The sequence below is a fragment of the Diaporthe batatas genome (genome assembly GCF_019321695.1).
Source record: "Diaporthe batatas strain CRI 302-4 chromosome Unknown Contig00015, whole genome shotgun sequence".
NCBI lineage: Eukaryota > Fungi > Ascomycota > Sordariomycetes > Diaporthales > Diaporthaceae > Diaporthe > Diaporthe batatas.
In genome coordinates, this window is record NW_025408562.1 from 993,881 (window position 1) to 1,020,653 (window position 26,773).

At 57.6% G+C, this 26,773-nt stretch overlaps 7 protein-coding genes across 7 annotated transcripts; 2 read left to right on the forward strand and 5 right to left on the reverse strand.

The window, feature by feature from the left end:
* Positions 1 to 445: 445 nt before the first annotated feature.
* Positions 446 to 4,408, forward strand: KVR01_011253 (uncharacterized protein; the record flags this gene model as incomplete). The annotated part of the gene is made up of 4 exons (XM_044788662.1): positions 446 to 778; positions 832 to 1,797; positions 1,850 to 3,535; positions 3,590 to 4,408. The coding sequence occupies 4 exons, from the start codon at positions 446 to 448 to the stop codon at positions 4,406 to 4,408; spliced, it is 3,804 nt and encodes a 1,267-aa protein (XP_044639628.1).
* A 71-nt stretch (positions 4,409 to 4,479) lies between these two features.
* Positions 4,480 to 6,898, reverse strand: KVR01_011402 (cytochrome c oxidase subunit VI). The gene is made up of 4 exons (XM_044783740.1): positions 6,420 to 6,898; positions 6,197 to 6,242; positions 5,995 to 6,112; positions 4,480 to 5,913 (listed from the first exon to the last, which is right to left on the reverse strand). The coding sequence occupies exons 1-4, from the start codon at positions 6,587 to 6,589 to the stop codon at positions 5,786 to 5,788; spliced, it is 462 nt and encodes a 153-aa protein (XP_044639777.1). The 5' UTR covers positions 6,590 to 6,898; the 3' UTR covers positions 4,480 to 5,785.
* Positions 6,899 to 8,407: 1,509 nt separating this feature from the next.
* KVR01_011439 (uncharacterized protein) lies at positions 8,408 to 10,918 on the forward strand. The gene is made up of 5 exons (XM_044784504.1): positions 8,408 to 8,719; positions 8,841 to 9,306; positions 9,371 to 9,440; positions 9,511 to 9,723; positions 9,780 to 10,918. Exons 2-5 carry the CDS (start codon positions 8,884 to 8,886, stop codon positions 10,118 to 10,120), a joined length of 1,047 nt encoding a protein of 348 aa, XP_044639814.1. The 5' UTR covers positions 8,408 to 8,719; positions 8,841 to 8,883; the 3' UTR covers positions 10,121 to 10,918.
* Positions 10,919 to 12,267: 1,349 nt separating this feature from the next.
* KVR01_011383 (uncharacterized protein) lies at positions 12,268 to 13,911 on the reverse strand. The gene is made up of 3 exons (XM_044781377.1): positions 13,321 to 13,911; positions 12,684 to 13,260; positions 12,268 to 12,613 (listed from the first exon to the last, which is right to left on the reverse strand). Exons 1-3 carry the CDS (start codon positions 13,529 to 13,531, stop codon positions 12,586 to 12,588), a joined length of 816 nt encoding a protein of 271 aa, XP_044639758.1. The 5' UTR covers positions 13,532 to 13,911; the 3' UTR covers positions 12,268 to 12,585.
* A 3,599-nt stretch (positions 13,912 to 17,510) lies between these two features.
* Positions 17,511 to 21,279, reverse strand: KVR01_011360 (uncharacterized protein). Its single transcript, XM_044789970.1, has 4 exons — positions 20,670 to 21,279; positions 20,357 to 20,545; positions 18,173 to 20,297; positions 17,511 to 18,054 (listed from the first exon to the last, which is right to left on the reverse strand). Exons 1-4 carry the CDS (start codon positions 20,831 to 20,833, stop codon positions 17,968 to 17,970), a joined length of 2,565 nt encoding a protein of 854 aa, XP_044639735.1. The 5' UTR covers positions 20,834 to 21,279; the 3' UTR covers positions 17,511 to 17,967.
* On the reverse strand, positions 21,153 to 24,120 carry KVR01_011489 (uncharacterized protein). The gene is made up of 3 exons (XM_044790276.1): positions 22,737 to 24,120; positions 21,304 to 22,677; positions 21,153 to 21,174 (listed from the first exon to the last, which is right to left on the reverse strand). The coding sequence occupies exons 1-2, from the start codon at positions 23,519 to 23,521 to the stop codon at positions 21,552 to 21,554; spliced, it is 1,911 nt and encodes a 636-aa protein (XP_044639864.1). The 5' UTR covers positions 23,522 to 24,120; the 3' UTR covers positions 21,153 to 21,174; positions 21,304 to 21,551.
* Positions 24,121 to 24,527: 407 nt separating this feature from the next.
* On the reverse strand, positions 24,528 to 26,469 carry KVR01_011154 (calmodulin). Its single transcript, XM_044794805.1, has 7 exons — positions 26,135 to 26,469; positions 25,931 to 25,987; positions 25,835 to 25,850; positions 25,563 to 25,688; positions 25,380 to 25,450; positions 25,165 to 25,306; positions 24,528 to 25,095 (listed from the first exon to the last, which is right to left on the reverse strand). Exons 1-7 carry the CDS (start codon positions 26,135 to 26,137, stop codon positions 25,061 to 25,063), a joined length of 450 nt encoding a protein of 149 aa, XP_044639529.1. The 5' UTR covers positions 26,138 to 26,469; the 3' UTR covers positions 24,528 to 25,060.
* Positions 26,470 to 26,773: the final 304 nt, after the last annotated feature.

The window sequence follows — 26,773 nt, forward strand, 5'->3', positions numbered from 1 at the left end:
AGTGTCTGGGTACCTCTCAGAGGAGTGGGATATGAGCTGATGTTGACTGAGCCAGAGGGGAATTATTGTACAAATACTGACTGACCCCTTGGGCCGCCTGAGCCTTGTGGGTGAAGAAACGCCAATAATAAGGTGGAGCCCGTAGCTGCCGTTTTGGGTAGTTTGGCCAAGGCCAGCCTTGTACGCCTGCCCTCCCTGCCCTGCAGCCGCAGCGCCGCTCATGCTCACCTTAGCTCAACCTGCACTTGCACCTTCCAGCATATGAACGAGCGCGCATCGACTTGCTGCCGTGATAGGGCACTCGCAAACCTGGGCCAGACACAGTCTCTAGTACATCCTCAGGAGACGCCTTCACTCATCTCCGCGGTGCCCCTCACACCATTGCTGCGCACCGTGACGGGCCAAGGTCCTGACACGCGCCCCCTGCAGACTTGGTTAGGCGTCGATGAGTAGCTTCAAGCGGAAGGCGACCACCAGCACCCCCAGCACCCCCAGCACCACCACCGCCCGCAGCAGCGGTAGTCGCAGCAACAATATCAACAGTGGCACTCGAGTATCTCGAAGCCGGGCAGGATCGACACGTATGCGCACGCGTAGTCAGGCCAAGGCCCAGTGTCCTCAGACCCCGAAACGACCAAGGCCACGCCATGAGATCCTCCAGGACGACGTCTTTGCTATCAAGGATATAATTGATGAGAAGTTTATCCGCGGAAGGCTTCACTACAGGATCGACTGGGAAGACGACCCCAGAACTGGCGGATCATTCTTGCCAACCTGGGTTTGCCAGCCCTCGCCTCATCAATTCAAACCCTGGACTGACCACCATTGTAGGAGCCTGCTGAGAACGCAAGCGAGGACGCAGTCACGGACTGGGAGAAGCGCAAGCAGCGTCGCACCCGGCTCAGCACCTGTTCAGAGGACATCACCGACCTTGAGGCATCCGAGGCCTCGACACCTGGTGACACCCCTGCTCAAGGAATATTCGTCGAGCTGCAGTCCAAGTCGGACTTCTTGAGATCAAGGCCGGATTTCAACCCTTCCGACGTTGTCTTTATCCCATCATCCCAGCTCTCTCACTTCCCTGACTCCGGCTCTCAGATTGAACTGCCACCCTCTCAGTTCTTCATCGCCTCATCTCACCCATCTCTCGACTTGATCGCAGACTCCCAGCCCGTAGACCCGGTTATTGTCGAGTCCCAGCAAACACAAGCCACCAACAAGCACCGCAACTTCAGCCAAACAACTATCCCGGACTCTCAAGACTTCTCCACCGACTTGTCGCACCATCACAACAGTGTCAGCTTCACGGGCCAAGTCAGCAACCCGCCTTCGGTTGCTCACGTGAGAAGAGCTGCCGCACAGCACCCATCATTTGCCTCGTCGATACCATCCCGCCAGCCAGGCACCGTTTTGGGCTCCTTTGGAACACATTCCATTCCCGGTTGGGAGGAAGAGGATTCTTCGGTGGAAGACGACCAGCACGCAGCTCAGCCTGAGTACTCGCAAGTAGAGGGCGAAGTCTCGCGCAGGCCGGTGTCTAGTCTCGAGGGATTCTTGACTCAAGGAGACTCCCAAAGTGGCAATTACTACATGCCAGGCGGCTCTGGATCACAATTCTCATTCAACAACACCGCTTCCCAAAGCCAGCAGCCTTCAAATACCCTGGCCGAGGCCACTCCGACCGAGGACTCTCAGCAAGCTGCCCAGATTGTGTCGCCTCTAGCACCAAGAGCCCCCGTTTTCCACACGCAAAACGAAGAAGATTTCTTCACTGCATCAGAAGATAATTACGAGATTGTTCCAGAGACTCTGAGGAAAGATTCAGAACGCAACCATGGATGAATCGCAGGTTGCCCCGCCGGAACGCTCGGCGATTGAGGAGTTGAGAGCAATCCAGGAGGCCTTCATACCTGGCTATCAAAATAGTACCGGAGTCGACAACACGGTAGGAGGATCAGATCCAAATGCGCCCCCTTCGCCAGTTTCGCCATCTGCGATCCTGAACAGCGTAGAACAAGACTCTGTCGAGAACCTGCACCATTCCGATCCTAGTCTCCCACCTATGGACCCAGCATCATGGGTCCACGGAGCATCATCGGAATTATTCTCGGATGGTATTGGACCTCAGCATGATTCGTCGATGATGAACACTACAGTTACACCTTTGAAGCCACCAGCAACGGCCTTGGGTGAGATAGAGGAGCTGGACTTGCCTTCCAATGCCCTGAAACAGGTTATGGGAGCAAGTCTTGAAGAGGGCAGCGATGTTCCTGCCACAGTGACTCCATCAGCCCTGTTCACTTCCATGGATCTCAATGTCCCCCCGGATCTGTCACTTCGACCAGACGGCGGATTGCATGAAGAGGCGGAACCAGTGGTTGCATCCAGTGAGGTGCAAGATGATAGTGCCATGCTTGACGACCTCGAAATTCTTCCTGCCGAGGATAGTGCACCTAACGAATACATCATTCCTATTCCCCCTGCAGCCAGGATCCGCGCTGAAGTCCTGGACTACATCAATCAGCATCGTCAAGAGATACACGAATTCTCCACAAATATTTATGGCAACGCGCAGTCGACAGACCACAAGAATGCGGCCAAGATCGATGGAATTCTCCAGCATCTTACTGAATTAAGCAACTTACCACCCTACCACAAAGACCTCCCCGATCTATCACAGGAAGAAATGGTGAGGTATGCCCGGGATACCAGCAGCAAGCTGTCGTTCGTATACGAGTTACTGCAAGGCTTGCGTGATGTCGCCGTGGAGATCGCCGTCCTTGCCCAGGGTGGAACAGTCTTGGAGCAGTTGGAAGCAATAGTGTCACAAGGTGGCTTTGTCTATCGGCATCTCCACGGGAGCTGGCCCCAGGCACCGACTGGTCAGCACTCGGCGTGCAGGGTGGTGCTGATAGACACATCTATCGAAGATGCGCAATTTGTACACACAGCGAACATTGTGCTGGCATACGATCAGACTGCTGAGCATTCGGGTCTGCTCCACCAATACAAGACCGACAGCCTGGACAAACAACAGCCGTTGGTGTTCTCGCTTGTCGAGGTCTACACACTCGAGCACATCAACCGGCGTCTGTCCCCAGCAATGGGCCTATTCGAGCGACAGCGGGCACAAACCATCTGCTTGGCTTTTCTGTCTACAAATTTTGAAGACGAGTGGATGTACGAGCGGATCCCGCAACCATACGAGATGGCGCAGGACCTGATTCGCTACCTCGTGGATGGTGAGGGACGGTTCACCCATCCTGAGACGAGATGGGAAACATGGCGACACCAGACGGTCCCCGAGGATATCTTCGATAGGTATAAGGCATTTAGGGCTCGATATTTCTCCGCTGGCAGTCGCAAGCGGCGGTTGAGTGAGGGCGATGACGTCCCCGACACTCCAAAACGGGCTCGCATCGAGTCGCCACCGGAAATCAGCGACGATCTGAGGAGATTTCTCGGAAAAGACGCCACCTTCAGTGGTGATACGGCCCAAGTCTCAATTGAGAAACTCGAGGATCTTGTCCTTCAGGTAGGCTACCGCATCTCGGCCTCTGTCTCTGAAAGCTGTGCTAACGGATTCCAGGCAAAAGATTTGAAGGCCGCCTTAGACAAGAAAGGCGCAGAGCTGAGGGGCTGGGTGAAGACCGTGAGAACCTTCCATCCCAAGTACCAACAAGCCATTAGAGATAGGAACATCTTCGAGGAGGAGCGCGACAAAATGTTCAAGGAAAAGGAAAGGGTCCAGAAGGCGCTCGAACTCAGCCAAGCCAAGGCGACCAAGCTCTCAGAAGAAAAGCAAGAGCTTGCAGCAAAGCTACAGGAGCTGGCAAACCTGGATAACCCCGACACGGCGGCAGCCGCTCAGCGGGAGCTCGACATCGCGTCCTCGCGAGAAATGGCGGCGGGCTTCGAGAAGCAGCTCGCCTTCCTCAGGAAGGACGTCGAGTACGCGCGCGGCCGGTACCAGGACGCCTCGGACCAGGCGGCGATGCTGGTGGAGGACAACAAGACGCTCAAGAGCCGGGTCGCGGAGCTGGAGGTGAAGGCCTCGGACAACGCGGTCAAGCTGCGCGGGCTCAGCGTGGACGCGGCGCGCAGCGACGCGCTCCGGCTGCTTAAGGAGGAGCGGGAGCGGCGGCAGAGCGCGGAGCGCGAGCTCGAGCGCAAGAACGACGAGCTGCGCGGGCTCAAGAGCCGGTTCGGCGGCCGCGAGACCCGGGGGAGCAGCGTGCCCCGCAGCCCGCGCGTGCGCCAGATGTCCAGCCGCAACACGAGCCCGGTCGGCGACAACGGGAACGGTGGGAACGGAGGGAATGGAGGGGGGGTCGGCGGCGGGGGAGGGCCCGGCCCCATCTCTGGTGTCTTTGGGCCGAGGAGTACGCACCTGAAGGAGAACTTCTGAGCGAGCAGGACGGGGTCGTTGATCAGACTGGGTACGCGAGGGGAGGATTTCTGGGCGTGTTGTTTGGGGTTCGAGGCTTTGTGAGATTGGACCATTCCCTCGGGTCGCGGGTGTGATAGTACGATGTCGACATGTCGCCGAGCAGCTACTACTTTAGCAGTGACTAGGCAGGGCAGTCTTCGGTGTTATTTATATATAGAGCGAGAAACGCTCGTCTCAACGAGGGCTAGGGGCCAAGGCCGCTTTGGGGAGTTGTGGCACTTTCTCTCTCTTCCTAAGTTAATATAACTTGTATTTGGCAGTCATCTCGAGTATTTTCCCCTCCCCATCGGTCGAGTCCCAGCTAGGACGCAAGCACCTGACTGGTTCCCGCTTATTCTAGAGCTGAGCTGGCTCACATGTCCTGCTTGCTGACGAGTTCCAATATGTCCTCCTTACAGAAGGGCTGTGATGTTGGAAGGAGGGTATGTTGGGTGTTGACCTGCGCCATGCCGCTATTTAACAGATAAGGTTCGCACCCGCCGCACAATACATATGTTACTTGCTGCCGGGAGACCACACAGCCGGCCGCCTACAGCCCCCCTTTTTTTCTTTGTCATAGGGAGGGAACCTTGGACGAGCAGCTTCCATCTCATAACCGTTGTTTTGAGAGTCGTGGATGGGCTGGAGAGCGGGCAGCCGGTGGCAGTTCATCCCCCTCCCCCGCCGTGGCTGACTCGTTCTTTGTTGTGTCCGTGGTCCCGTATCGGAAACAGATGCTACGCTGTTGCTTTCCTCCTTGTCTTCGTCGATTCTGGGGGGGGGTATGAGGGGGCCAATGCCAAATCCACCCTACCTCGGGTTCACTTCGTGGGGATACAGAGCTGCCGGGTCGGATGTGCGAGTAGAGATGGAAAGAGTAGAGGATTGAAAGGCCCCCCCCAATAGTCTTTCTCCTCTGCTGTCGTTGGTACATCGCCTGCTGTCAGAGATAGCAGGGTAGATAGATATAGAAGACATCGCCGCCGCCGTCACTAGAAATAATCACTTTGACCCGGCCATCATGAGAACGGTGAACAACGTCAGGATTCCCCCTCCCGCCTTCTATGATAAAATGGTACTAGTCCCAAGCTGGCTGCTTTTTTGTCTAAGTTTGGGTTTTTCTTGTTGGGTTCGTTTGTGGGTGGTAGGACACATATACACAGATTTCCGGGCCTTGCTTAGTCTCGCCTCGCAACTTGGATTCAGAAGAATTTGAACGGCCTCCTTTTTTTCGTCCCCGCGCGAGGGGCAAAGGGCCAACAGGGTCTGGCCCGCACCTCTCGTGTGGTACTTTAGGCTAAGGCGGTGTTCGCTCGGCCGCGGGTATCTCTCTCCCCTCCTCCCGTCTCTCTGGATTTAGTGCTCGGCCTGGCCCTCGGGGTACAGGTCCTCCTTGAGCAGGACGCCGAGCTCCTTGCGCAGGGGCTCGAGCTCGGTGAGGTACTGCTGGTACTGCTCCTTGTTCTCGACCTTGGACTTGATGCCTGTTTGTGGGGGGTCAGCCAACCGGTACTTGTATCATCAGCGACGGGGTCAGAGCTTTGTGGTGGGTTCGTCTGCCATACCCTCGAAGATGCGCACGGCGGTGGGGAAGTCGTTGACCCTCCGGGCGGCCCTCAGGGCGGCCGTGCAGACGGAGGGGGAGGGGACCAGATCGTAGGCGAAGGCGTTGTTCAGGTTGCGCTGCGTCGGGGTTCGCGAAGGGTCAGCAACCAAGCTCCGTCCGTCCGCCCGTCCGGGCTGGCCGGGGGGGGGGGCACAACTCACCTGGAGCTCGAAAACATCCTGGACGCTGTCGAATTCCTTCTCATATCTGTATCGGGGGAGCTTCCATCAGCCATTGATCCATCTCGGCGCCGTCCCACGGCCCAATTGACCCCGATTGACCCTCGGGCTGAGCTATGACGTGACGTGTTGTTGCCGCCGCCGTCTCTGCTCGTCATCGGCCCCGTGGGTCTTCGCGTGGGCGTCTGCGGGGGGGCGTCCTCACCTGTCGCTGAACTCCTCAAACGACTCCTCGTGGTGCTCGGCCCGCAGGCGCGAGGAGGTGCTGAAGCTGGGGCGGGCGGCGGCCAGAGGGCGGGCGGCGGTGCGCAGGGTGGTCGCACGGAAGAAGGTCGAGGCCGTGGGGCCACGGGCGGCGATACGGAGGAAAGACATGGTTATGTTTTTTCGGGGAGGTCCCTTGTGCTGCACTCGTCCACGGGCAGGGTGACTACGGGTCGGGCGGCGGTGATGGGAGGGCGGAAGAGCTGACCTCACAAATCGCAAAGTGAGTGGAGAGTGGAGTGGTGCGAGCGGTCGTGGGCGTTGTGTGCTGTGCGTGGTGGTTTGACGGGCAGGAGAGCAGTTTTCCGTCAGAGCAGGGTGCCTATCAGATCGGACCACTCTGCGCTTCGACCAGAGCTGCGGGTAAGCCAGGGAGCCAAGAGCCAGTCTCCTGCCAGCCTCAGGTGCCCTACCGTGCCGGTTGGGAGGAAAGGAAGTTGTCGGGGCCACCTTTTTCGAGGGCTGTGATTGGGCCGCTGGCCTGGGTGGCCCTCTTGTTGCAGCTCCACCCACCCCACGACTGGCCAATTGGCCTGGGTGCTTTGGTGAGCAGGAAGCATTTCACCACTATCTTTCCGTGGGCATGTGCTGGTGGTGGGCTGATATTGTGTACCACAGTACACGCATTCCGAACTATCCACTCAGTCCCAGGCTCATGGTTCGGTTTCCCAACACATCAGTCATATGCACGCATTGCTCATCTCAATCAACAGGACCTTGCCTGCTTGCCGGGCTCCCGGTCTGCCCATGGAGTGCACTACACATTTAAAGATCGGAACGGGGAATATAGAAAAGGCCCTCGGCATGCTCCACGCGGCTGTCTTGGCTCTTTCAAGCCGGTTGGTTACCTGCTGACCCAAGGCACTGGCTCGCAGGATGGATAGAGGTCAGCGAGCAGCGAAGAGCGAACAGGAAGCAATGCCCGCCCGGCTCGTGTCCCGAGGCTGGGGCCACAGGGTTCGTCCTGCCAGGCCTGCCGAACCGATGCGGAAGAAGCAACGTTCCTAGCTGCAGGAACGCTTCCCTCGACCATCCAGACAGCTGCCAGACTGTCGCGGAATGACATCAAGGCCATGTATGGACACGAGTGACACATAGTCCGGGTCCGGCGGGCGAGCGGTGCATCACCCGCTTCTGCTCCGTCCAGCCCGTCTGCCCATCCGGCTCAATGACGGTCGTCCCCTGGCGTCCTGGGCGTGGCAGCAAGGTTTGGGATGACGGACTTGGCCGTCAACACGAGAACAGAGGAGCCGCACCCACAAATACAGCGTCGACATGTGATGAGCCGACCTGCCGGCGGTTGGGAGGCCGACGGGGTGATGTCAAGAGGCCGAGAGGGTTGGTTGTGGTGGGTGCTGAAATGAGTCGGGACGCGTTGAGATTAGATGGGATCAAAAACCGGCACCCTAGCATCGGCCCCGGTGTCTTGGCCCGAGGCACTCACTGCCCAGACTGCCCAGGGCCTGGCTGTAGTCTTCTGTCCCGAGGCACTTGTCTGCAGGATGTACTCCGTACGACACGCTGAGCGGGGCATGAGGATTTGGTTCAACCGGTCCAATTCGTCCACTTGTTCGTCGTGAGGCGGGTACCACCTAGTATGCTGCGTTGTTAGGCAGTTTCGGACGGCTGCTGTCACCATGCCTCATGCTCTGCAGTTCAGAGCCGGCCCCGGGAAGGTGCAGCCGCTAGGGGGGAGAGAGCCTGCACCCTGGCGACGGACGGGTGCCTGTGCGGGTGCGAGGGCGGCGAGGAGGCGCGTCTTGCACCGCAGTAGCAAGTAGGTACGGAGTACAAGGGCGCCTGCCTGCAACCTGGCTGCTAGTCTGGCCTGGCCTGGCTTGCCTGGATGGCAACTGCCACTCCCCCAGTCCGCCCGACCCCTGCGCACCTGGCAGATTAAACACATCTCCTTTTTTGCTGGGCCTGCTCGTAGTGCAAGGCTAGACAGACCCCCAATCCGAATTGATAAACTTTTCCCGTTTCCCCATATCATCACCGTCTGCCTTTCTTCTCTTCCCACCCCGTCTCCCCCATATCCCGACCCTGCCTTTTTCTCCTTCCCCGTGGTTCGGCGCCGTGCTGTCTTTGCTTCGTTGCGGACGGTGGTTTGCTTAGGGACTCGAAGTTGAGAGAGTCAATTACTTTCTAGTCCTTCCTTTCGTCCCGCCCGCTGCATCAGCTAAGCTCAGCTAAGCTCAGCTTTGGGGCAGAGAGGTGCTCGCGACCATACACTTTAGCTACGTACGTTTTACCCGACGCCCAGCCGCCCAACCGCCCAACCGCCCGACTCCAACGCGCTGCTCTCAAGACAGGCAGCTCTCCCTGCATGTGAATTCCTGGCTGATAACTTTCTCCCCAGCAGTGAGGGCCGTCGCATCCGCGCTCGCCGGACAACCCGAGCCACCATGGACAACCCAGCATCCGCTACCTTTTATGAGCGCCTGCCGCTCCCGACCATTGACCGGCCCTTCGGGATCCAGCTATGGCCTATTTTCGATAAAGCATGGACCTTCTTCACCGGCTACCCAGTCAGCGAGTTCCGCTTCGTCGCCGGGGAGACGCCCATGTCCACCCTTAAGGAGACGGGCATCTTCGTCGTCCTCTACTACATCATCATCTTCGGCGGACGCGAGATCATGCGCGGCCGCGAGCCCTTCAAGCTCAAGGCCTTTTTCCTGGTTCACAACTTCTACCTTACCGCCATCTCCGGTATACTGCTGGCCCTCTTCATTGAGCAACTGCTGCCCACCGTTGTCCGAAGGGGCGTCTTCTATGCCATCTGCGACCATGATGGTGGCTGGACACAGCCTCTCGTTGTGCTCTACTACGTATGTCCACGTGCTACCTGCTCGTGCTGCTCCAGTCCGCAACGCTGACGTCCATTCCTCACAGCTGAACTACCTCACCAAATATCTCGAGCTGCTGGACACCGTCTTCCTCTTCCTCAAGAAGAAGCCATTGAGTGCGTCCATCACAAGGCCCCGGGTCACGTGCGCCCCTGATTTGTCTGCCTTGCTAACAATAATGCGCAGCTTTCCTTCATTGCTACCACCATGGCGCCACCGCTGTCCTGTGCTACACTCAACTGCTTGGAAGCACCTCCGTGTCCTGGGTTGTCATCTCCCTCAACTTGACTGTCCACGTTCTCATGTACTGGTACTACTTCCAGAGCGCACGTGGTGTTCGTATCTGGTGGAAGGAGTGGGTTACCAGGCTCCAGATCATCCAGTTCATCATTGATCTTGGTGAGTGCTCCCCAGTCATATTACAGCCGAATGTGATCTTGTCTAACCAATCGCAGGTTTCGTCTACTTCGCGTCCTACACCTACTTTACTTCCACCTACTTCACCTGGATGCCCAACCATGGCAAGTGCGCCGGCGAGGAGTTCGCCGCCTTTGCTGGTATCGGCGTTCTCACGTCCTACCTGGTCCTCTTCATCTCTTTCTACATCGCCACTTATAAGAAGGATTCCAAGCCCAACCACCGCAAGTCGCTCCGCCGCATGTCTCAGGCTCCTCTGCCCGACCCCCATGACCTCGTGCACGGCATGTCCGGCAACAACGGCATCCTGAACGGAGATGTCAAGACCACTGGTGCGGCGAAGCCCAACGGCACTACCACGCGATCCCGAAAGGCGTAGGGGTCCCACCGGATCTCGAACGAATGGCAGCAATTAGAGACCAACATCCAAGAAGCGTTTCGCGCGATCGGCGACCCGCAGCCGCCATCGTTCAGACACGTCCGGGGTCTGAGCGTTCAATCGGCGCCAGAATACAGCAGCTAAAGATTCATGCCACGGCACCAGGAGTATTGGGTTCTTCAGCTGTAATGTAGTATTTTTTGAATATGTTATGTACCCGCCAGCGCCACGGGAATCACGGAACTGGGTTGGCGGCTTTGTGGTCCTGGGCACAGGCGCGGTCGAAAAGCTTGGGTGTGGGTTACTTGAAGTGAAATGAGTGTTGGGACATGCGAAATGATTCATCGGTCCGGGGCGGCTGTTTGGGACAAGACAAGACAAGACAAGACAAGACACTGGGACACGGAAGGGCTCGGGCGAGGCTCATTGACGACCAAGGCAACGCAGCGGGGCTCTCTCCGCCTCAACCCTTCTTTCGAGGCGCCGAGAAGCTGCGTTGCCATTTTCACGACTTCGCTGTCACATATTGGCATTAGAACTTTCTGTGGCCAGTGCGCCAAATAGGGCGCTGGTGCCAGGATAATGCATAATAATCGGTCTTCGGACATAGAAACAAACCTCTTGCCCGGTTCCTGATCAGATCTGCTCCATACGATTCCATCGCAGTGCTGTAGAGGTAATTAATGATCGCATGTCGACATCTAGACGGGTATATATCGATAAGTGTGTGTGTCCGTGGCCCATTGGGGTCAACACTTGTACAAGAAGATTGGTTTCGAGTGCGTGCACCGTTGTTTGTTGAGACATCAATGGCAGATGGAGATACTCCGCAGAGCTGAGTGAAGGAAGATCTGACCTATAAGATGGCATCCATGAGCATCACACACCCTGGCCCGCTGTGGTGACATTGGATGTAACCCACCAAGGGGGATCAGGAACCGACCCCCAAAGGGATCTGACTCTGCTGTAACCACGCCTATTTTTCCCCTGCATGTGTGTGTGTGTGTGTGCGTGTGTGTGCGTGTGTGTGCACATGGGGGCTAATGGTGGTAATGTGGGGGGGGGCCAAAGATGTATGTATCTGGCTTCCTTTCCCTCGGAGGGATGGATGGATCTGGGAAGGGAGATGAGGGATGGTGGGTGGGTGCAACTGGCTGGGTGTGAGCGTGAGTGTGAGTGGATGACATGACATGACATGCAGACCATGTCGAACGGTTTGGGTTGGCTGGTGCGAGGTGACAAGTATGTATGTACATCTTGGCTTCGCATCCATCCTCAGCCTCAGATCGGACCCTGTGTTTCGTGTTTTCTTTTCTCTTTTTTTTTTTTGCTGGGTTGGTCTGGGGGTTTGGGGGGCACTCTTTTTGTGCGTGTGTGAATATGTGTGTGATGTGTGTGTACGGAGTACTTCCCGAGGCGTCATCTATCTAGTTGACCTCCTGGCCAAGACACACAAAACCAAAACCCAACGTGCGTGTTGAGGAGGAGAGAGATAGAGGGTTTGGGTTGGTTTTGTTACTGAAGTAATTTTATGTGTGACAGGCAGACAGACAGACAGAACAAGACCGAAGATAAACCTAGTTCGGTTGTCCAGGAACGAAGGCGACCTTCTCTTGTGTTCGTTTCCCAGACGCAAGTTAACCTTCAGCCGCATGTTCGTGCGCCGAAGCTTATGTGCGTGTGTGTGTGTGTGTGTTCGTCCGCTCGGGGCCCCCGCGGCCCCCAGCCGCGAACACCCTGGCAGGTTCGGTGTGGCAGTTGGTTGTCTAGGCAGGAGGAGGTACTATAGGTACCTAAGCATCCCATCTCACCACTTTGGGTTAAGGTTGGCAGCTGAGACTGGATGATCGAGCGAGCGGTGGTTCACAGCTTCCTTCGCCAGGAACCACTTGGTTGGATGATGAGACTGGTGTTTTGCATGAGAGCTTGAGTTGGGTTGAGTTCTGCTAATGTACGTGCATGCGATCGTGGGGGGTCGGTCGCACGGCAGAAGGTATGTAGGTGTGTATGTATGTGTGTGTGTGTGTTCACAACAGGCCCGGTTTGTTAGGGCTGAATGGACAGCACGCGGACAACATGCACAATTCACGAGCACGCCACCAGAAAGAACAAGCAGAATCACGGTATGGTTGTAGAGTAATGATATGTGCAGAGAGGGAATTAGAAGGTTGTATTGTGGTGTTGGCGTGCTGCTATGTCTCAAGCCCAGTTCCTACGTACGCCGGCCCCTCGATCCTTCCGCCGCCGCAGTCATCAGCACACCCTCTGGGTGGGAGCGAGCCGGGCCGGGAAGTGAGAAATGGGCCCCCCTTCCCTCCCCCTGGAAGAAGAAAAGAAACCCGAGAAACGCCCTGACGCCTCGACTATGGTATCGCACTTTGTTGGAGAAGAAGAAAGAGAATAGAAGGGAAAAGCAACAATATGTATGGTTATTGTTGGCCCACGGCACTATGGCCTCACTTGTTTCACGAGGCGGTCTCGAAGAACCAGTACCTGAAGGACGTGCTTGTTAGAAGACTGAAATGATTGGTGAAATGAGTAGGTTGGACGGGTAAGAACTCACTGTGCGCTGTACTCGACCTGGAAGGCGGCGGGCATGCCGGAGCACGTGGCGGGGGCGCTGCCGCCGGCCGTCTCGACGCGGTAGACCTCCTGCAGGCGGCCGGTGGCGCCGCTCTTGGCCGAGAGCTTGAGCCAGGGGACGGCCTTCTCGCCGAGCTGTCCCTTTGGTGCGTCATCGGGGGCCGGGACGGCGGCGACCTTGGCGCACGGGATGGTGCCCAGCTTGAGGGTGTCGGTGTCGAGGGTGAAGAAGGGCGTGGTGTTGTCGGTGAAGAAGTGGTGGCCGCTGATGGCGCAGTTGCCGGGGGCGAGGCGGGCGCCGCCCGAGGTGGGGAGAAGGTTCTTGGTGTACGGGCCCGACGTCAGGTTGAAGGCCAGGGAGACGCGCGGCAGCATGTTGAGCAGGTCCGGGTAGGTGCCGGCGATGCAGCTGGCGTTGAAGAGGGTCGCGACGGCGCCCGCGGCGGTCGGGGCCGCGGTCGCGTTGGTGGTGTCGCAGGTGTAGTTCTGGGTGCCGCGGCCGACGGCGACGTGCTTGAGGATCAGGCCTGAGGTGACGTCGGGGAGGGCCTGGGGTGCTGTGGGGTCTATGTTAGCATCCTCTCTCACCTGTGTGTGAGTGAAGTGTGGGGACTTACCGAGTGGAAGCTTGGCGGCGCTCATGTCGCAGGTGGGTGCCCAGGACATCTGCTTGCCCTGCTGGGTCTTCTGCGCCAACATGTTGAAGTATTGGGACAGGTCCTTCATGGCATCATCTGGCAGGGCTGCCTTGAGGTTGAGGTCTGGGTAGGCTGGGGCGGCAAAGACCGAGGCACAGAATGCCGGGAGGAAGATGGATGAAGCGCGCATCTTGGCTGGTGTGTGGTTGTTTGACCCGTTGTGGCTGATGGGTTGTGTGTGTTTGTGGTGGCTCGAGAGTGGTGGTAGGTATGGTGGTTGTTTTGCCTGAATCCTGAATTCGAATGAATTCCCCTTTTCGTTTGTTTTCTTTTCACTCGTGGTGGTGTGGCGGACGTCGAAGAAGAGACAGACGAGACGCGGACACAGAAACAGGAAAACCCACAGACTAGGAAAGAAAACCCAACAGAGAGACACTGAAGGAAAGGAAAGAGAGGAAATAAGAAGGAACAACGAGGAAATCGAGACTATATGAAATGGAATGAGTTTCACAGACCGAACATGGCGTTGAGAAAGTGTATGAGTGTGGGAGGGGACATGCTTTTATCTGTATACTAGATACCTCCCACCTCACCTGCAGAAGTGCAGGACTGCACGAATTCCCACACATTGCAAGGCAGGCAGGCAGGTGGGCGGCACGCAAAAGTACACGCAGCAGCGACGGTTACCCAGAATAGAGCGTGGGCAGCGAGGGTAGCAGCCCGTGGGTAGCACGTACATACGGATGCAGTAGCCCATGTGAGGTGCAGGTGGGATGGGAAGCAACGGTGAAAGATGAGTGGACGGAGCGGCTCATGTAGGGCAGGGGGCATGTCCAGGGAAGGAGCATGTCGGCCTGTCGCTTCCCCCCCTGTTCCATGTGCTGCAGGCGCTTGAGCAGCGAAGGAGAAGGGGTGCAGCGACAAAACGAGAGAGGTGTCAAGGGCACACACTGGGTTGAACTGGTGCGAGACAGAAACACGGGAAGGTTGGTGCGAGGCAGCACGAGGCAGACAGACAGACACTCTTCTCTGTTCATGACAGACATGGCTGGGGGGTGCAGCTGCAGTGTTCTTCATCTGGTGTTCAAACCCAACTGCCTGTCAGCCAGACTTTTGCCCAGATCCAGTGCCACAACGTTTTGACAGTAACCTCATTGACAGTAGCACTATTAAACATCAGAAATGCAGACCCAATTTATTAGTGGGAAATGGTAAACATAGCATGCAGATTCAACACAAGATGCCGAGTCCCGCCTCTCGCCTGCAGTCCTGCCCCAGTTGCGCCAATTGCCCCAGTCCCCAGTGCCAATGCCCCACCCGGCGGTTAACAAGAAAAAAAAACAAGGGCAGGGCAGGCCCTAACAAGATCTAGAAATAGACACCCGCCAGCTATGGCCACCACCGTCTTCCCGTCTTCCGCACCGAGGGCCGGCAATAAAAGATACCCTGAGCCGGGGTGGTGCAGGCGGGAGCGCGTCCACGGGCCAATGGCGGCGCGCCTCCCGGCCGACTGGTGTCCACTTTGGGCAACACACACCGTCGACCTGGGTGCTAGCAAGGCCAGTCGGCCTGATAGCCTACTGCTGCACCCAAGGATGAGTTCGCCGGCGGCTCGCCGTGCAACGTGGGAATTTCCCATTCCCCTACCCCGGCAACCCGGGCCCAGCCACACAGCCAGCTGCTACTGTCCTGTCTAATAAGCTTACGGCCTGACTGACCTGGCCGCATCTACTTTTACATTGCCGTAGTACCGACGCTACTACCGCTGCTGGGTACTTACTGCACGTACACTCTCAACCCTCAAGCAGGGAAAAAAAACACATGCGAGGCCACACCTGGCCGCCTCAACGGGCCAGCGTCTATTTTGTCTCTGGTCAGCGCTTTGCTGCCCCGCTCATCTCATCTCATCCCCCCTCTCACCTCTTCTTATTGATAGATGTGGTCTATTTATTTGCTCGGTCCTTGGCCGTCCCGGTGAGAGCGGCTTCCAGAAGCAAACGGCGAAAGAAAAGCCGTATACATAGATAGGGAGATCCAATTAGTATGTGGAGATCCGAGTTTACATACAGTTTGATGTTTTGATGATCGCCTACATATCCATCAACCCCACTCAAAGATCTTCGGCGACACACAAGACTTATCCACTTGTTCGCTGCCCTTCCCTCCCCCCCATCTGTGTGGTTCCTCAGATCTCGGTCCCAAGATTTCTCCTCTTTCTGACAAGTCGAGCCAAGATGCTAGTCGGGGCTGATCTGCCGCCTGTCATACACACACACACACACATGGGGAATGAGCGTTGGGTTACATGGCTCACCAGCATCTTGTTCTATTCAAGTATATCGTAGACCGTAGACACCCACTCTCCCCCGTCCGCCAGCCTGCCAGCCTGCCAGCCGTCGGCGACACCTACCGCTGTCTGTCTGTCCACATGTTCATGCAGAAACTGGAGATCATCTTTCCTGCTTCCCTGGGAGCCAATTGGTGGTCCCGTCGTGCCCAGAGAGACCGGGGGGTGGGTTTATTAGAGATGATGTGCCTGCCAGTTGGCGCCAACGGGCCAACCACCCAAGATCCAATCCTTCCGATTCCTCCTCTCCAGCTTTTCGCAACTTTTCGCAGCTAGCCAAAAGATGACCTACATACCCGCCCCTCCGGCCCCGGACGAAAAGGAAGCCAGCCCTCTTATAGCCCTTCCAAGGTTATTCTTCTCTCAGCCACCCCGGCACACTCACCCACCATCTCCTCTCCTCTCGCTCTCGGCTGGCCAACCACAACGCCGCGCTCGCCTGCGCTTATTTAGCAATGGCAGAACAAGACCAAGGGGGAAAACCCCATATACCAAAAAGACCCGAGAACTTCTGCAGTCGGCTTGCTCGCACGAACAAAGTACCACGAGACGAGCCAGACCCAGCCCATGAGCAGCGTCCTGATGCGGCGAAATTGTAAGCCCTCGACGCGTTGGACTTGGTTGCCCATGACCTACCTCTACCTACTTAAGTACCTACCTCGCTTCCTCCACCCCCTCCCTCGGCTGGCCCAGCCCGGGCATATGGAATCAGACCGTCGAAAAGCCCTGGGCGGGCAACACGCACACACGACGGGACTCGGAAGTGAATGACTGACTGACTGCCTGACTGACTACTGACAAAACACATACTATGTACACCCGTGGTATCTAGCAGACACACACACACACACACACACACACACACCGCTTAGGCGGCATCACATGTTGTGGTAAGCAGGCTGTTGTTCCCTCCCTGGCCTGGGCATCTGCTCTGCACTGGCACTGCAGACAGACAGACAGACAGTCAGTCAGTCATGGGTACGTACGTACAACGCAGAAACCTCGGCGCTCCCACGGCACCTGATTCGCAGCCGGCCACGCAGCACCAAGCAGAAACGCATCTCTTGGCCTTGGCTGGCAGATACACACATAGAGATCCGGGTGCAGAAGCGAAGCGCCAGCCCGGGGGAACCGCAATACGGCAGCGCAGAGTGGCCTCCCGTCCGGGCCCGGGTCTGCTTGCTTGGGGTTCCCCAGCGCCCGCTCGCTCGCTCGCTCGCTCCACAAATGATATGTAGATGGAGATAGATCCCGGGTCTGATGATCTTCTTCCACACCCACACACACACCCGCTCGGCTACCCCCTGCCAGCGATCACTCACTCACTCATTTACTCAATCAATCAAACTCCCTCCCGGCTCTCTCTCTCGTCCACAACGTGCCTGCGTACGTAGAAACGGAACGAGACGAACTCGTCTTGACCAATTGGACTGGGCCACTGGGTAGGTAGGTACGTAGTTACAGAGACGGATGGGGCAGAATTGCACCACCCACCCATGCACGTTCAACTTGGTTCTTGATTCTCGGTTCTTGGTTCTCTGTTTTTTTTTTTTTCTTTCTTGCCACATATGATATGTACACTACGTACCCGTCCAATCCCTTACGCAGGCCAACCCTGACCAACCAGAAGGACACATGGCTCGCCCGGCCGCAGGACTGTCCATATGCATATGCCACCGGCATTCTATTGTACTACGTGCGGTGAGGCAAACCTCCCTCTCGCCCGTAGAAAGGCAGGCAGGCGGCAAAGAAGGCTTGCCTGTTCCCACAACACCAATAAGACGGCGCCGAAACCCACCACCACCACCACAACCACCCGCCCGCAGGAACCGCCGTGCCGATCTCAAGCAAGATGGGAACAACCAGCCAGCCAGCCAGCCAGCCACTCATGGTGATGAAAAGCCCCAGGCCGCCAGAGAGAGAGAGAGAGAGAGAGAGGCCTGCCAGACACACACACAGAGAGGCCAAATGGATGAACACCAGTCAGTCATGGCGGGACCGACTGCTTGTACGTAGATATGTATTGACCGCTTGCTTCACTTGCTTGCTTCACTTGCTTGCTTTTGATGACGGACGACCATCCATCCTCGAAGCCCCATCCCCCGCCCAATCAAGACGCCTCTGCGTTAGCCACCCAGCCCTCTCTCTTTACAGCAACACCCCCCTCCCCCACCAATACCTCGATCGTTCTCTCACGCATCGAACCTTCTTACTATATTCGATTGTTTCGAGTTTCCCATTCGTTGCTCTCATCCGCCGCCGAGCCCCCCGCCGCTCACTCAGGACGGCTCCGACCAGTTCACCTGGTCCATCACCTGCCCGGCCGAGGGGTGTGCGTACTGGACCCTTAGACGCAGACGTAAAGGCTAAGATAAGAAACTTGTCAGTAAAAAAAAAAAGGATCAAGTAAAAAAAGACTTCCCATAAACACCAGGGGCAAGTATTGTGATTGTGATTGTGACTGTGACTGGGCAAAAAACTTACACCCTTGACCCCCTGGATCCTCATGGCCTGCGTGGCCTCGGTCCCGGGCGCCAGCTCCGAGTTCGATATGCTGTTGAGCTGCAGCTTCTGGCTCTTGGGCACGGCCGCCTGCACCCCGACGTTGGACAGCGGGCCCCCCGACGCGTTGCGGAACCGCGCGACGGCCTGCACCATGCCCTCGGCGTTGCGCTGCGTGGCGATGGTCACCACCACGCCGTTGTTGTTGTAGCAGGGGAAGCCCGCCGGCGCCGCTGCTGCCTGCGGCGCGGGGGAGGCCGCGCCTCCCATCTGGCCGAGCAGGTCCAGACCCGACGACGACGACGCCGGCGGCGGCGCCGCGGCGGCGGCCTGGGGGGGCGGCGTGGCCTGTGCGGGGCCGGACCCGAAGAGGTCCATGATGGCGGACATGTTGGACTGTGGTGCCGGCGTGCCCGAGTTTGATGATGTTGGCGGTGGTGAGGTCGTGCCGCCGAGGATGTCGGCCAGGAGGTCTGCGTTGTTCTGGGAGTTACCGTTTGAGGGGGCCGGGGACGGGGCGCTGTCGCCCATGATATCCATGAGCAGGTCCTGTTCTGAGACCTTGATGGGCTTCGACCTCCTGTTCGACTTCTTCTTCTCCTTGGCGGACTTCTCGCCGAGCACGCGGTTCTCCTCCTTGATCTGCGGCGGCGGCATCTTCTCGAGGACACCGCGGCGGAGCTGGTCGTGACCAAACAGGTTCAGGTACTCGACGGCGCGCTGTTGAACCTCGACGTCCAAGCTTGTCTGGTGGTTCTCGAGCAGTTTCTTTACTCTTTGGATTTGCGTTCCGTCTGTCAGCCTCGTTGTCAGTTTGATCAACGCGTTGACGATATACTCCGTGGTGACCTGGGTGGCGTAGTTGCTGTTCAGGATGGTGGAGAAGAGGTCGATAATCTCGTGCTCCTTGACCTCCTTCACGAGCTCCTCCTCCTCGTATTGCCCACCCCTGAGCAGCACATCACCGTACTCCCCGATACACCATGCTCCCGCCTGTGCCAAGCTCTCCTGGGTGATATCTTTCTTAAGACTTGTGTACAGCTTCTGGACCGCGTATGTCTGGAGCTCCGGGGTCGTCGCGATCAGTCGGATGACAGAAGACATGATGGGTTCCTTGACGTAGTTTCCGGCTAGTGCCAAGACCCTCAGCATGGTATCAACGTGCCACCTTTTGTTCGGCGCATATCGGTCGGCGGCGATGCCAATTTGGGTCGTCAGGGTAGGCTTGAACTCGTTATCCGCAACTTCCAAGAAGGCCAGGAGCTCCCTGATCAGCACCCTGACGTTGCTCTCGTTGATGAGCGTGAAACTGAGGTCGAGGGCACGCCGCCTTATGCTGATGTCTGGGTCTCGCAGACACTCGAGGATCGTGTTTCGATGTCTCTGCACAGCGTTCGGCTCGATTGCGACGACCTTGATCAGGGTATTGAGCGCGACGTATCGGATATTGTTGTCCCTGTTGGTGAGGAACTTGCCAAGAATGTTGACACCGAGCACCCTCAGACCAGAGTCGGCCTCGATATCGAGGATCGTTCGTACCGCCTCGTACAGGATCGAGTTGCCGACGTTCTTGGAAGAGTCGGTGTTGGTCGCAACCTGCGCGAGGATGTCGTTGATCTGCTCGCTGATCTGGGCATCGCCCCTAGCCAGAACTCGGAGCAGATGTAAGATCTTGACCTGTATAAAAGGGTCGGTAATCCCCATGACATCATGTTCAGGGGCGTAGCCAGAGGATGCCAGTCCCTTCAGTGTCCTGACCAGTATGGGCACGAACTGCCTGAACTTCTCGACAATGCCCTCCTCGCCGCCCTCCTCCTCGTCTGCCTCACAGAGACTCGTTACCAGTGTCAGCCCACACAGGAGCACACCGTGATTCCTATCCTGAAGCAAGGCCGTGGCCTTCTCGACAAAGTGTTCCTGCAGATCTGGTACCTTTCGACATATCCTCATGGCGCAGAGGGCGGCTTTTCTTCGAATATACGGGTTCGCGGTCGAGACGAGCTTCTCGATCTCGGAGAACAGATCTCGGGACATTTCGATGGAGGCAATGTTGCCGAGGGTGCAGAGGGCAAGGCCGACGACATATTGGTTCGAGTGGGCGAGGTCACTAGGACAATGTGAGCGGAGGTTATCACCGGGGATTTGCTTCGTAGGAGCTCGGCGTACTTCTGGAGCGAGTTCGTCACTAGTGTAAGCACCTCCTGGTTCTCATCCAGCAGCAGACTCGTGGCCAGGTGGCCTAGACGCTTGTCGGCGAAGCGTGGCGAGGCGAGGAGCTTGAGACACTCGATCTGGCCGAAATGGGTCCTCTCGCCCAGGGTGAAGAGGTAGAGCAACTTGGCAACATTGTTGCGCCTGTGTCAGAGGGTGCAGCAGTCATCATCAGCTTGTGGTCCTCTACGGTGACCTGTCGCATTGGGCGGGACGGCGGGGTGCTGAGATCAGGCAGGAGGCAGGGAGGTGCAGGGGGAGCACACACCGGACTTGGTGGTCGTGGCTTTCCTCGCGGAAGCTGGCTCGTATGGATGCACTCTCCTTCTGGATGACGGCACGCTCGTCTGCGATGGTCTTTGCGGCGCGGACGTTTCGAATGAACTGCTTGACTGAGATGTGGCCGTCTAGTGTCAGCGACTTCAGATCCATGTTGGCTGCCCTCGTGGCTGCTGGGATGCGGGCAGGGCGTGGGTGTGGTGGGTGTGGTGGGTGTGGTGTTGAATGGGGTCCTTCTCACGGGAGGCCATGATGCTAAGGTTCAACCCCACGAGGGGACCTTGGGGCCGTCAAAGGGCTTCTCGGGTAGCAGAGTCGCACCGGAGCTGGAATGGGAGCGGCACTGGTACTGGTGCGTGTGAGGTGTCGGCAGTGGTGGGCGTGCTGGCGTGTGGGAGTGCCAGTGTGCTCGGACTGAGACACCAAACAAGTAACGTCTGTTGGAGTGATGTTTGCTGCCGCGCCCGGTCTGCCAGCCTAAAGCGAACTGCACCCTGGCAAGCAATAATAAGGTTAGCAGCTTGGGATGCGATGTCGATTGCGACGGCGGGCCAAGAAAGACCGCCAAGTGGCTTCCTGCCGTGCTAGCAGGGCCCACCAAGGTAGGTACGGAGCATGCTTACCTTATCTGTTGGACGGTGTGCCTTTGGTTCCTGGTGAAGCCAACTGTCACGTCAGCTTGGAACCGTTGGCCCCTTTTCTGACCCCTGCCAGTCCTGACGGTGGCCAGTGCTGTAGCTCCCTACCACTACCTGTTGACTGACTGTCAAGACAATAACAGCCCTACTATTGTAGTATAAAACCGAGGCCCAGAGAACTTTACATTTCGGGATCATGGATTTGAACTTGTATTTGCATTTAAAAAATAGCATCATTTCACATCCGGTCGGTGCAAAGGATGCGCCTCGGTGTTCAGCACCCACGTGTCGAGGTCAACGGCGTCGAAGTCGGAGAACACCAGGTAGAAGTACTTGAGCGTCTCTGCGAGCCAGAAGCTCTCCATCGAGTCGAACTGGCCAGGGTCCTTCCTCGACACGTCCCTGAGGCTGGCGGCCCCTATCTGGGTCCTCGTGAGCCGCTCAATGTTGCCGAACATCTTCCACGCCTTGTCCATCCACGAGCTGTCCCCCGTGAGCCGGTACATGATGAAGACGCTCTCGATGGCCTCCGGCCGGAGTATGTACTTCTTGTCGTAGTACTGCAGCATCCCGGGCGTCAGCCTCTGGGTGCTGATCGTCTTGTCGATCTCGTCCCCCATCGGGTCCTTGCCGCTCTTGACCCCCAGGTACTGGTCCCTGACAGCGGTGCGCCATTTCAGGTCGCTCCAGCTGCACTCCGGGCCGGCCTGGCTGTCCTCGACGCCCCCGCAGGGGACGAACCCGAATATCTCGGGCATGATTCCGGTGGCAGTGGCCCCGTACGCCCAGACGCATCCGTCGGTGAGCTGCGCGGCGAGGTCCAGCTCGCCGGGCCTGTCGAAGATCTTGGAGGCGATGCCGACCATCCCGCCGACAAAGCATGTCAGGTGTTGACCCTTCGGGCTGTTAAAGACGCTTATCTCACCATCTACAGTTCTCACCCGGGCGTCGCCCGGAATGACGATCGGGATATTGTCTGGGTTGATGGCACGGCGCATAAGGGCCTTCTTTGCCACGTCAATGAACTTCTCGTACATCTTCCTGGGCTGCTCGAGCGCGCCGCCGAGGATGAGGTACTGCTTGGGGAAATACTCGTAGAGCGAGTCTGACATCCCCCCCAGGGTAAAGGCATTGTCGGTCGTGAAAAACGGCCCGGATGAGTCGACCTGGACCGGCCACATGCCTGGCAGTTTCGTGCCATCCTGGCCCTTTTCAAACTCATCCGAGATCCTCTGGACAGCGTCGTAGTACTTCATGTCTCCAGTCAGCTGGGAGAGTTTGGTGAACTCGAGCGACAAAGACCCCAGCTCCGACACAAGCACAGTCCTAGGGTGCTTCTGCACGTGGCCAGTCATGTATCTGTCATCCAGTCAGCGGAGGGTTTCCCAAGCCGGGAAGTCAGTGTGGGGAAAACTTGCAGTTTCCAGTCCCATCTCGCGATGGGCATCCTGTTGTCCGTGTCGAAGGCGGACATCAGCAGCTCGCCAACCTCCACCGCCTTCCTCAAAAGGCCCTCGTGCTTCTTCCCACTGAGCTCATACGCGGCCAGGAAGCCGCCGAGGTATCTGATCGTGGTCTCAAAAACATTCACCAGGTCGGAATCAGACGTGGCAAAGTCAATAGTCTCCGCCGCCTCCACGGCGGCCCGGAACTCGTCCTCGAGGCCCATGATCCACAGCGTGTCGAGCGCGTCGACCAGCGTCGCCGCCCAGCCGCCAAAGGGATTCTTGGGCTTGCCGCCCAGCGGGGTCACCTCGTCCTGCAGCCACGCGTGCTTCTTGTAGCCCGCCCAGCTGTGCCGGAAGGCGTCCTTCACGGCCTTCTGCCTCTTGAGCCTCTGCTCCCGCGCGGCGTCCGACTCGCGCGGCGCCGCGGCCTGGATCTTGGGGATGCCGCTCCCGCCGGCCCCCGCCGCCGGCAGCTCCCGCAGCGCGCCCGTGACCGGGAACAGGTCGGGCAGCTTCCGCCAGCGCCTGGCATTCATGTCGCCGCCGTTCTGCGCGCCGCCGCGGCCATGGGTGTCACTCACGGGCGCCACGTCATGGTGGCCCGTCTGGGGCTGCTGCTGCTGGCCGGGGACCGTGTTGGAGCCCGGGGCGTGTGCGATGGGCGCCTCGTCGTCCACGCCAAACATCCAGTACATGCCCAGGAGCCAGAAGGCCACGAGGAGGAGGAGGGGGCGCCATCGTCGCAAGGGAGGCATCCTGTGGCTGAGCTGGCACCCGCAAAGGGAAAGGAGAAGTCGGCTTTTTAAGTCAAGCTTGTGTCGCCGGTCGAAGAGGGCCTGTTCGGAACGGTTTGAGCACGCAGAACTTCATCCGGGTTCGCGGTGCGATTTGCGACACCCAGACCGACCAAGGGGAAATGACGTTGAGGCTGGTTTCACAGTCACCATTTGAAGAGAGCGGGTGCCGCAAGCGTGTGATGAGGTGGAACGCCGCAGAAAGCAGGATGAGCTGATGGCGGCAGTCTCATGCATGCACGACGACGGCAGTTCTATGGCCGGGGAAAGTGGAAAGTGAATCCGTGATCCCAAATCGCCAGTTCAAGTCTTCAAAAGCAAGTGTGGACTCTCACTCGGATGTTGACCAACCCCTGTAGCTGGCTGTCGTTTGAGAAAAAGGGGCAAGGGTTGCCCTCCATCCCTGACGCCCCTCTTATCAACAGCAAGCCTGCAAGTCCGCCACAGCAAGAAGCCCTGCTGAAAACGCGGGGATAAGGCTGTCCTGTCAGTCATGTCAGCTTGTCTGAGTGGCCAAGCCAAATAAGATATGGCGACAATCACCGTTGAGTGCCATTCGGTAGGCAAAGCTGCAGCCATGACAATGCAGGTCCGCAGCAGGTGGCATTTTTTAGTACCTGACCAGCGTGCCCTGGTTGCGACCACCGCACGACAACGCCCCGGGAAATGTGCCCGACCTGTAGGGCTGAAGTTTAGCAAGAAGCTTGTCGCGAGCAAACACTTGGCCCTGAGGGACTGCTGCACCCGCGCTAGGCAGGACACTGCCACATTCGGCGTGCATCGTGCCCCTGGAACGACCACACTACTGCGCACTCAAAAGGTATGGTGGATTGGAGGCCGTCCGGCATGGCGGTGTCCCAGAAATTTCATCTGGAGGTGTCAATTCTTGTCGATTTGTCTGTGGTACTCCGTAGATTTGGGCCTTGGAGTGGGTGCTCTGGGTGTGCGAAGAACGCTGCCAGTAGGACAGTTCAAAACAATAATGGCTTCTACCAGTCATTGGCACAAGTGGTGCCTCTCTCTACTCTAGATAGCCGGAATTAATAACCAGTAGTGATGTGTGTCAGGTCGGGCCAGACCGCCATTGCTCAGCCCGGTGCTCGTGAGGCTGAGGAGTGTATGCATGCCTGAGCCACTGACCCAACTCCGCAAGTGGATTCAAGACAGAAAAGGATTCCTCTCAATCCATCACAGATACTTCCGCGGCACATGATTCAACGGCAAAAAGCAATATTCCGGCAAAGGAAAATCTGAGTCTGGCAATTGGCTCAGTTGAGAAAGACAAGGCTACAGACGCCATTTATCCACCTTGCTGCTACACGCTATACATCGACCTATCCATCATTACCCCAGCAAGCCCAGCCGTGCGGCTCTGCAGCAGTGTAGACGCCGTGCCGGGGCAGGTAGACCGGAACTGCTCAGATATGCGGGTCCATTCTTCTCATCATCTAGGGAATCATTCGTAGTAGGGGACTGCTGGCCCGAAGACCACGCGGCCCTCTACTTCTGCATCATAAGTTGGACGAACTCGTTGTCTGGTGATCACAAGGATTAGTCCCATGGCCGTGGTCGTGGTATCAGTGTGGGGGGCAGCGGAGACATACAGTCGATTCTTCCATCGCCGTCCTGGTCAGCCTCGCGGATCATCTCGTCAACCTCGTCGTCCGTGAGCTTCTCGCCGATGGAGGTCATGACGTGGCGCAGCTCAGCCGCGGAGATGAAGCCGTTGTTGTCGCGGTCGAAGACCTGGATATAATGTTAGGCGACTGTCCCGTTGCTATGGTGGCGGGGTAAAGTAAGGGGGGGGGGGGGGACGAACCTTGAAGGCCTCGCGGATTTCCTCCTCGGAGTCGGTGTCCTTCATCTTCCTTGCCATCATGGTCAGGAACTCTGGGTGGGACGCGTCAGTAAAGTGCAGCCAGCATGCGGCATAGGACAAGCACCGGCACCGGCGCATAGCCCGCCACCGCCCGATACCCAGTGTGTGGGAATCCAGACTTACCAGGGAAGTCAATGGTGCCATTGTTGTCGGCGTCGACCTCGTTGATCATGTCCTGCAGCTCGGACTCGGAAGGGTTCTGACCAAGGGACCGCATGACTGTGCCGAGCTCCTTGGTGGTGATTTGTCCTACACCGGGCCGTCTTAGTAGATTTCTCGTGATAGATTCGGTGATCGGTCGCTCGCAGTATACTGCACGCGCAGACCGTCGCGGAGGATCGAGTATGACGCGTGCGTAGCTGAGAAAGAGGGGAGGAAGCGGTGACCGCACTAACCATCGCCATCCTTATCCTACATGCCGAAAACGGTCGGTTAGCATCGTGCGCAACGGAAGAGAACGGCGGGGAAGCTCAAGGCTGAAGATAACTTACAAAGAGGGAGAATGCCTCCTTGAATTCGGAGACTTGTTCCTCGGTCAGAGAGTCGGCCTGTTATGGCGCTGGGGGTTAGCCAACATGTCATGGGATTTTTGCATGAACGCATTCTCGTCCTTTGATGCCCCTCAGAAGGACAAGGCGGGGCTGCCAGCGCATGGACAGGATAGTAGGACAGCTAGGAGGGAGGACGGCACCAACCATGTTGACTGTTGGAGTGTGTTCGGCTTAAGGTTCGAGAGGGTATTTGCTATATTGCCGTTGTCAAGCAGAGGGTGGAGCACCAGAAGTTCAAGATGTGTCGTCCGGGTGGTGGAAAGATCAAGAAGGGGAGCGTGTCCAGGTTCAGCTAAAAAGGGGGGAGGTAGGGTGCTGGATGTTGAATTTAGGACTAATTGGGGTTGACCTGAGAGCTCAAGCCTTGGGTGCGTCACCCAGGCTTCTGGGGTCACCCTACCGCCTACCTGGGTGCTAGGTCCCTAGCGGGCTGCGAGGGAGCCCAGCAGCCTGAGGGCTAGGCCTACCCGGGGCCTGACCGACCCCTCCAACCCCCAACGGTCCGACGGTGTGCCCAGGTGGCTAGGACTTTTCTCTAATAAACGGCCCCAGCTGAAAGCAGGCAGACAACTCCCAGGTTGTAAGGAAGTGATACGTGTTACTATTCGGTAGGGTGCCGTGCCCCCTTGTATACATCTGCTACAAGTACAAGTCTGCAGTGCAGCATCACAGAAAATACATCAGTTGAAAGTCCAAATCAAGGCGGGAGCCTTATTGTCCGTCACTTGCATTTCTAGCGCCAGCCAGCCTTGCCGACTTGCCGTGATCTCCAGCAGCAGCAGC

Excerpts from the sequence above, each read along its gene's own strand:
- KVR01_011402 (XM_044783740.1), bottom strand. The coding sequence starts at position 6,589 with ATGTCTTTCCTCCGTATCGCCGCCCGTGGCCCCACGGCCTCGACCTTC. Across the intron at positions 6,243-6,419 it reads TTTGAGGAGTTCAGCGACAG|ATATGAGAAGGAATTCGACA; the intron begins GTGAGGACGCCC and ends CCCCCGATACAG. Across the intron at positions 5,914-5,994 it reads CGCCGTGCGCATCTTCGAGG|GCATCAAGTCCAAGGTCGAG; the intron begins GTATGGCAGACG and ends CCCCACAAACAG.
- KVR01_011439 (XM_044784504.1), top strand. The coding sequence starts at position 8,884 with ATGGACAACCCAGCATCCGCTACCTTTTATGAGCGCCTGCCGCTCCCG. Across the intron at positions 9,307-9,370 it reads CTCTCGTTGTGCTCTACTAC|CTGAACTACCTCACCAAATA; the intron begins GTATGTCCACGT and ends CATTCCTCACAG. Across the intron at positions 9,441-9,510 it reads CCTCAAGAAGAAGCCATTGA|CTTTCCTTCATTGCTACCAC; the intron begins GTGCGTCCATCA and ends AATAATGCGCAG.
- KVR01_011383 (XM_044781377.1), bottom strand. The coding sequence starts at position 13,531 with ATGCGCGCTTCATCCATCTTCCTCCCGGCATTCTGTGCCTCGGTCTTT. Across the intron at positions 13,261-13,320 it reads CGCCGCCAAGCTTCCACTCG|CACCCCAGGCCCTCCCCGAC; the intron begins GTAAGTCCCCAC and ends TAGACCCCACAG. Across the intron at positions 12,614-12,683 it reads CAGGTCGAGTACAGCGCACA|GTACTGGTTCTTCGAGACCG; the intron begins GTGAGTTCTTAC and ends CACGTCCTTCAG.
- KVR01_011360 (XM_044789970.1), bottom strand. The coding sequence starts at position 20,833 with ATGGATCTGAAGTCGCTGACACTAGACGGCCACATCTCAGTCAAGCAG. Across the intron at positions 20,546-20,669 it reads AGCCACGACCACCAAGTCCG|GCGCAACAATGTTGCCAAGT; the intron begins GTGTGTGCTCCC and ends CCTCTGACACAG. Across the intron at positions 18,055-18,172 it reads GGATCCAGGGGGTCAAGGGT|CCTTTACGTCTGCGTCTAAG; the intron begins GTAAGTTTTTTG and ends TTCTTATCTTAG.
- KVR01_011489 (XM_044790276.1), bottom strand. The coding sequence starts at position 23,521 with ATGCCTCCCTTGCGACGATGGCGCCCCCTCCTCCTCCTCGTGGCCTTC. Across the intron at positions 22,678-22,736 it reads GCGAGATGGGACTGGAAACT|ATACATGACTGGCCACGTGC; the intron begins GCAAGTTTTCCC and ends ACTGGATGACAG.
- KVR01_011154 (XM_044794805.1), bottom strand. Across the intron at positions 25,307-25,379 it reads AAATCCGCGAGGCCTTCAAG|GTCTTCGACCGCGACAACAA; the intron begins GTTCGTCCCCCC and ends CATTATATCCAG. Across the intron at positions 25,096-25,164 it reads CGGCGATGGAAGAATCGACT|ACAACGAGTTCGTCCAACTT; the intron begins GTATGTCTCCGC and ends TGTGATCACCAG.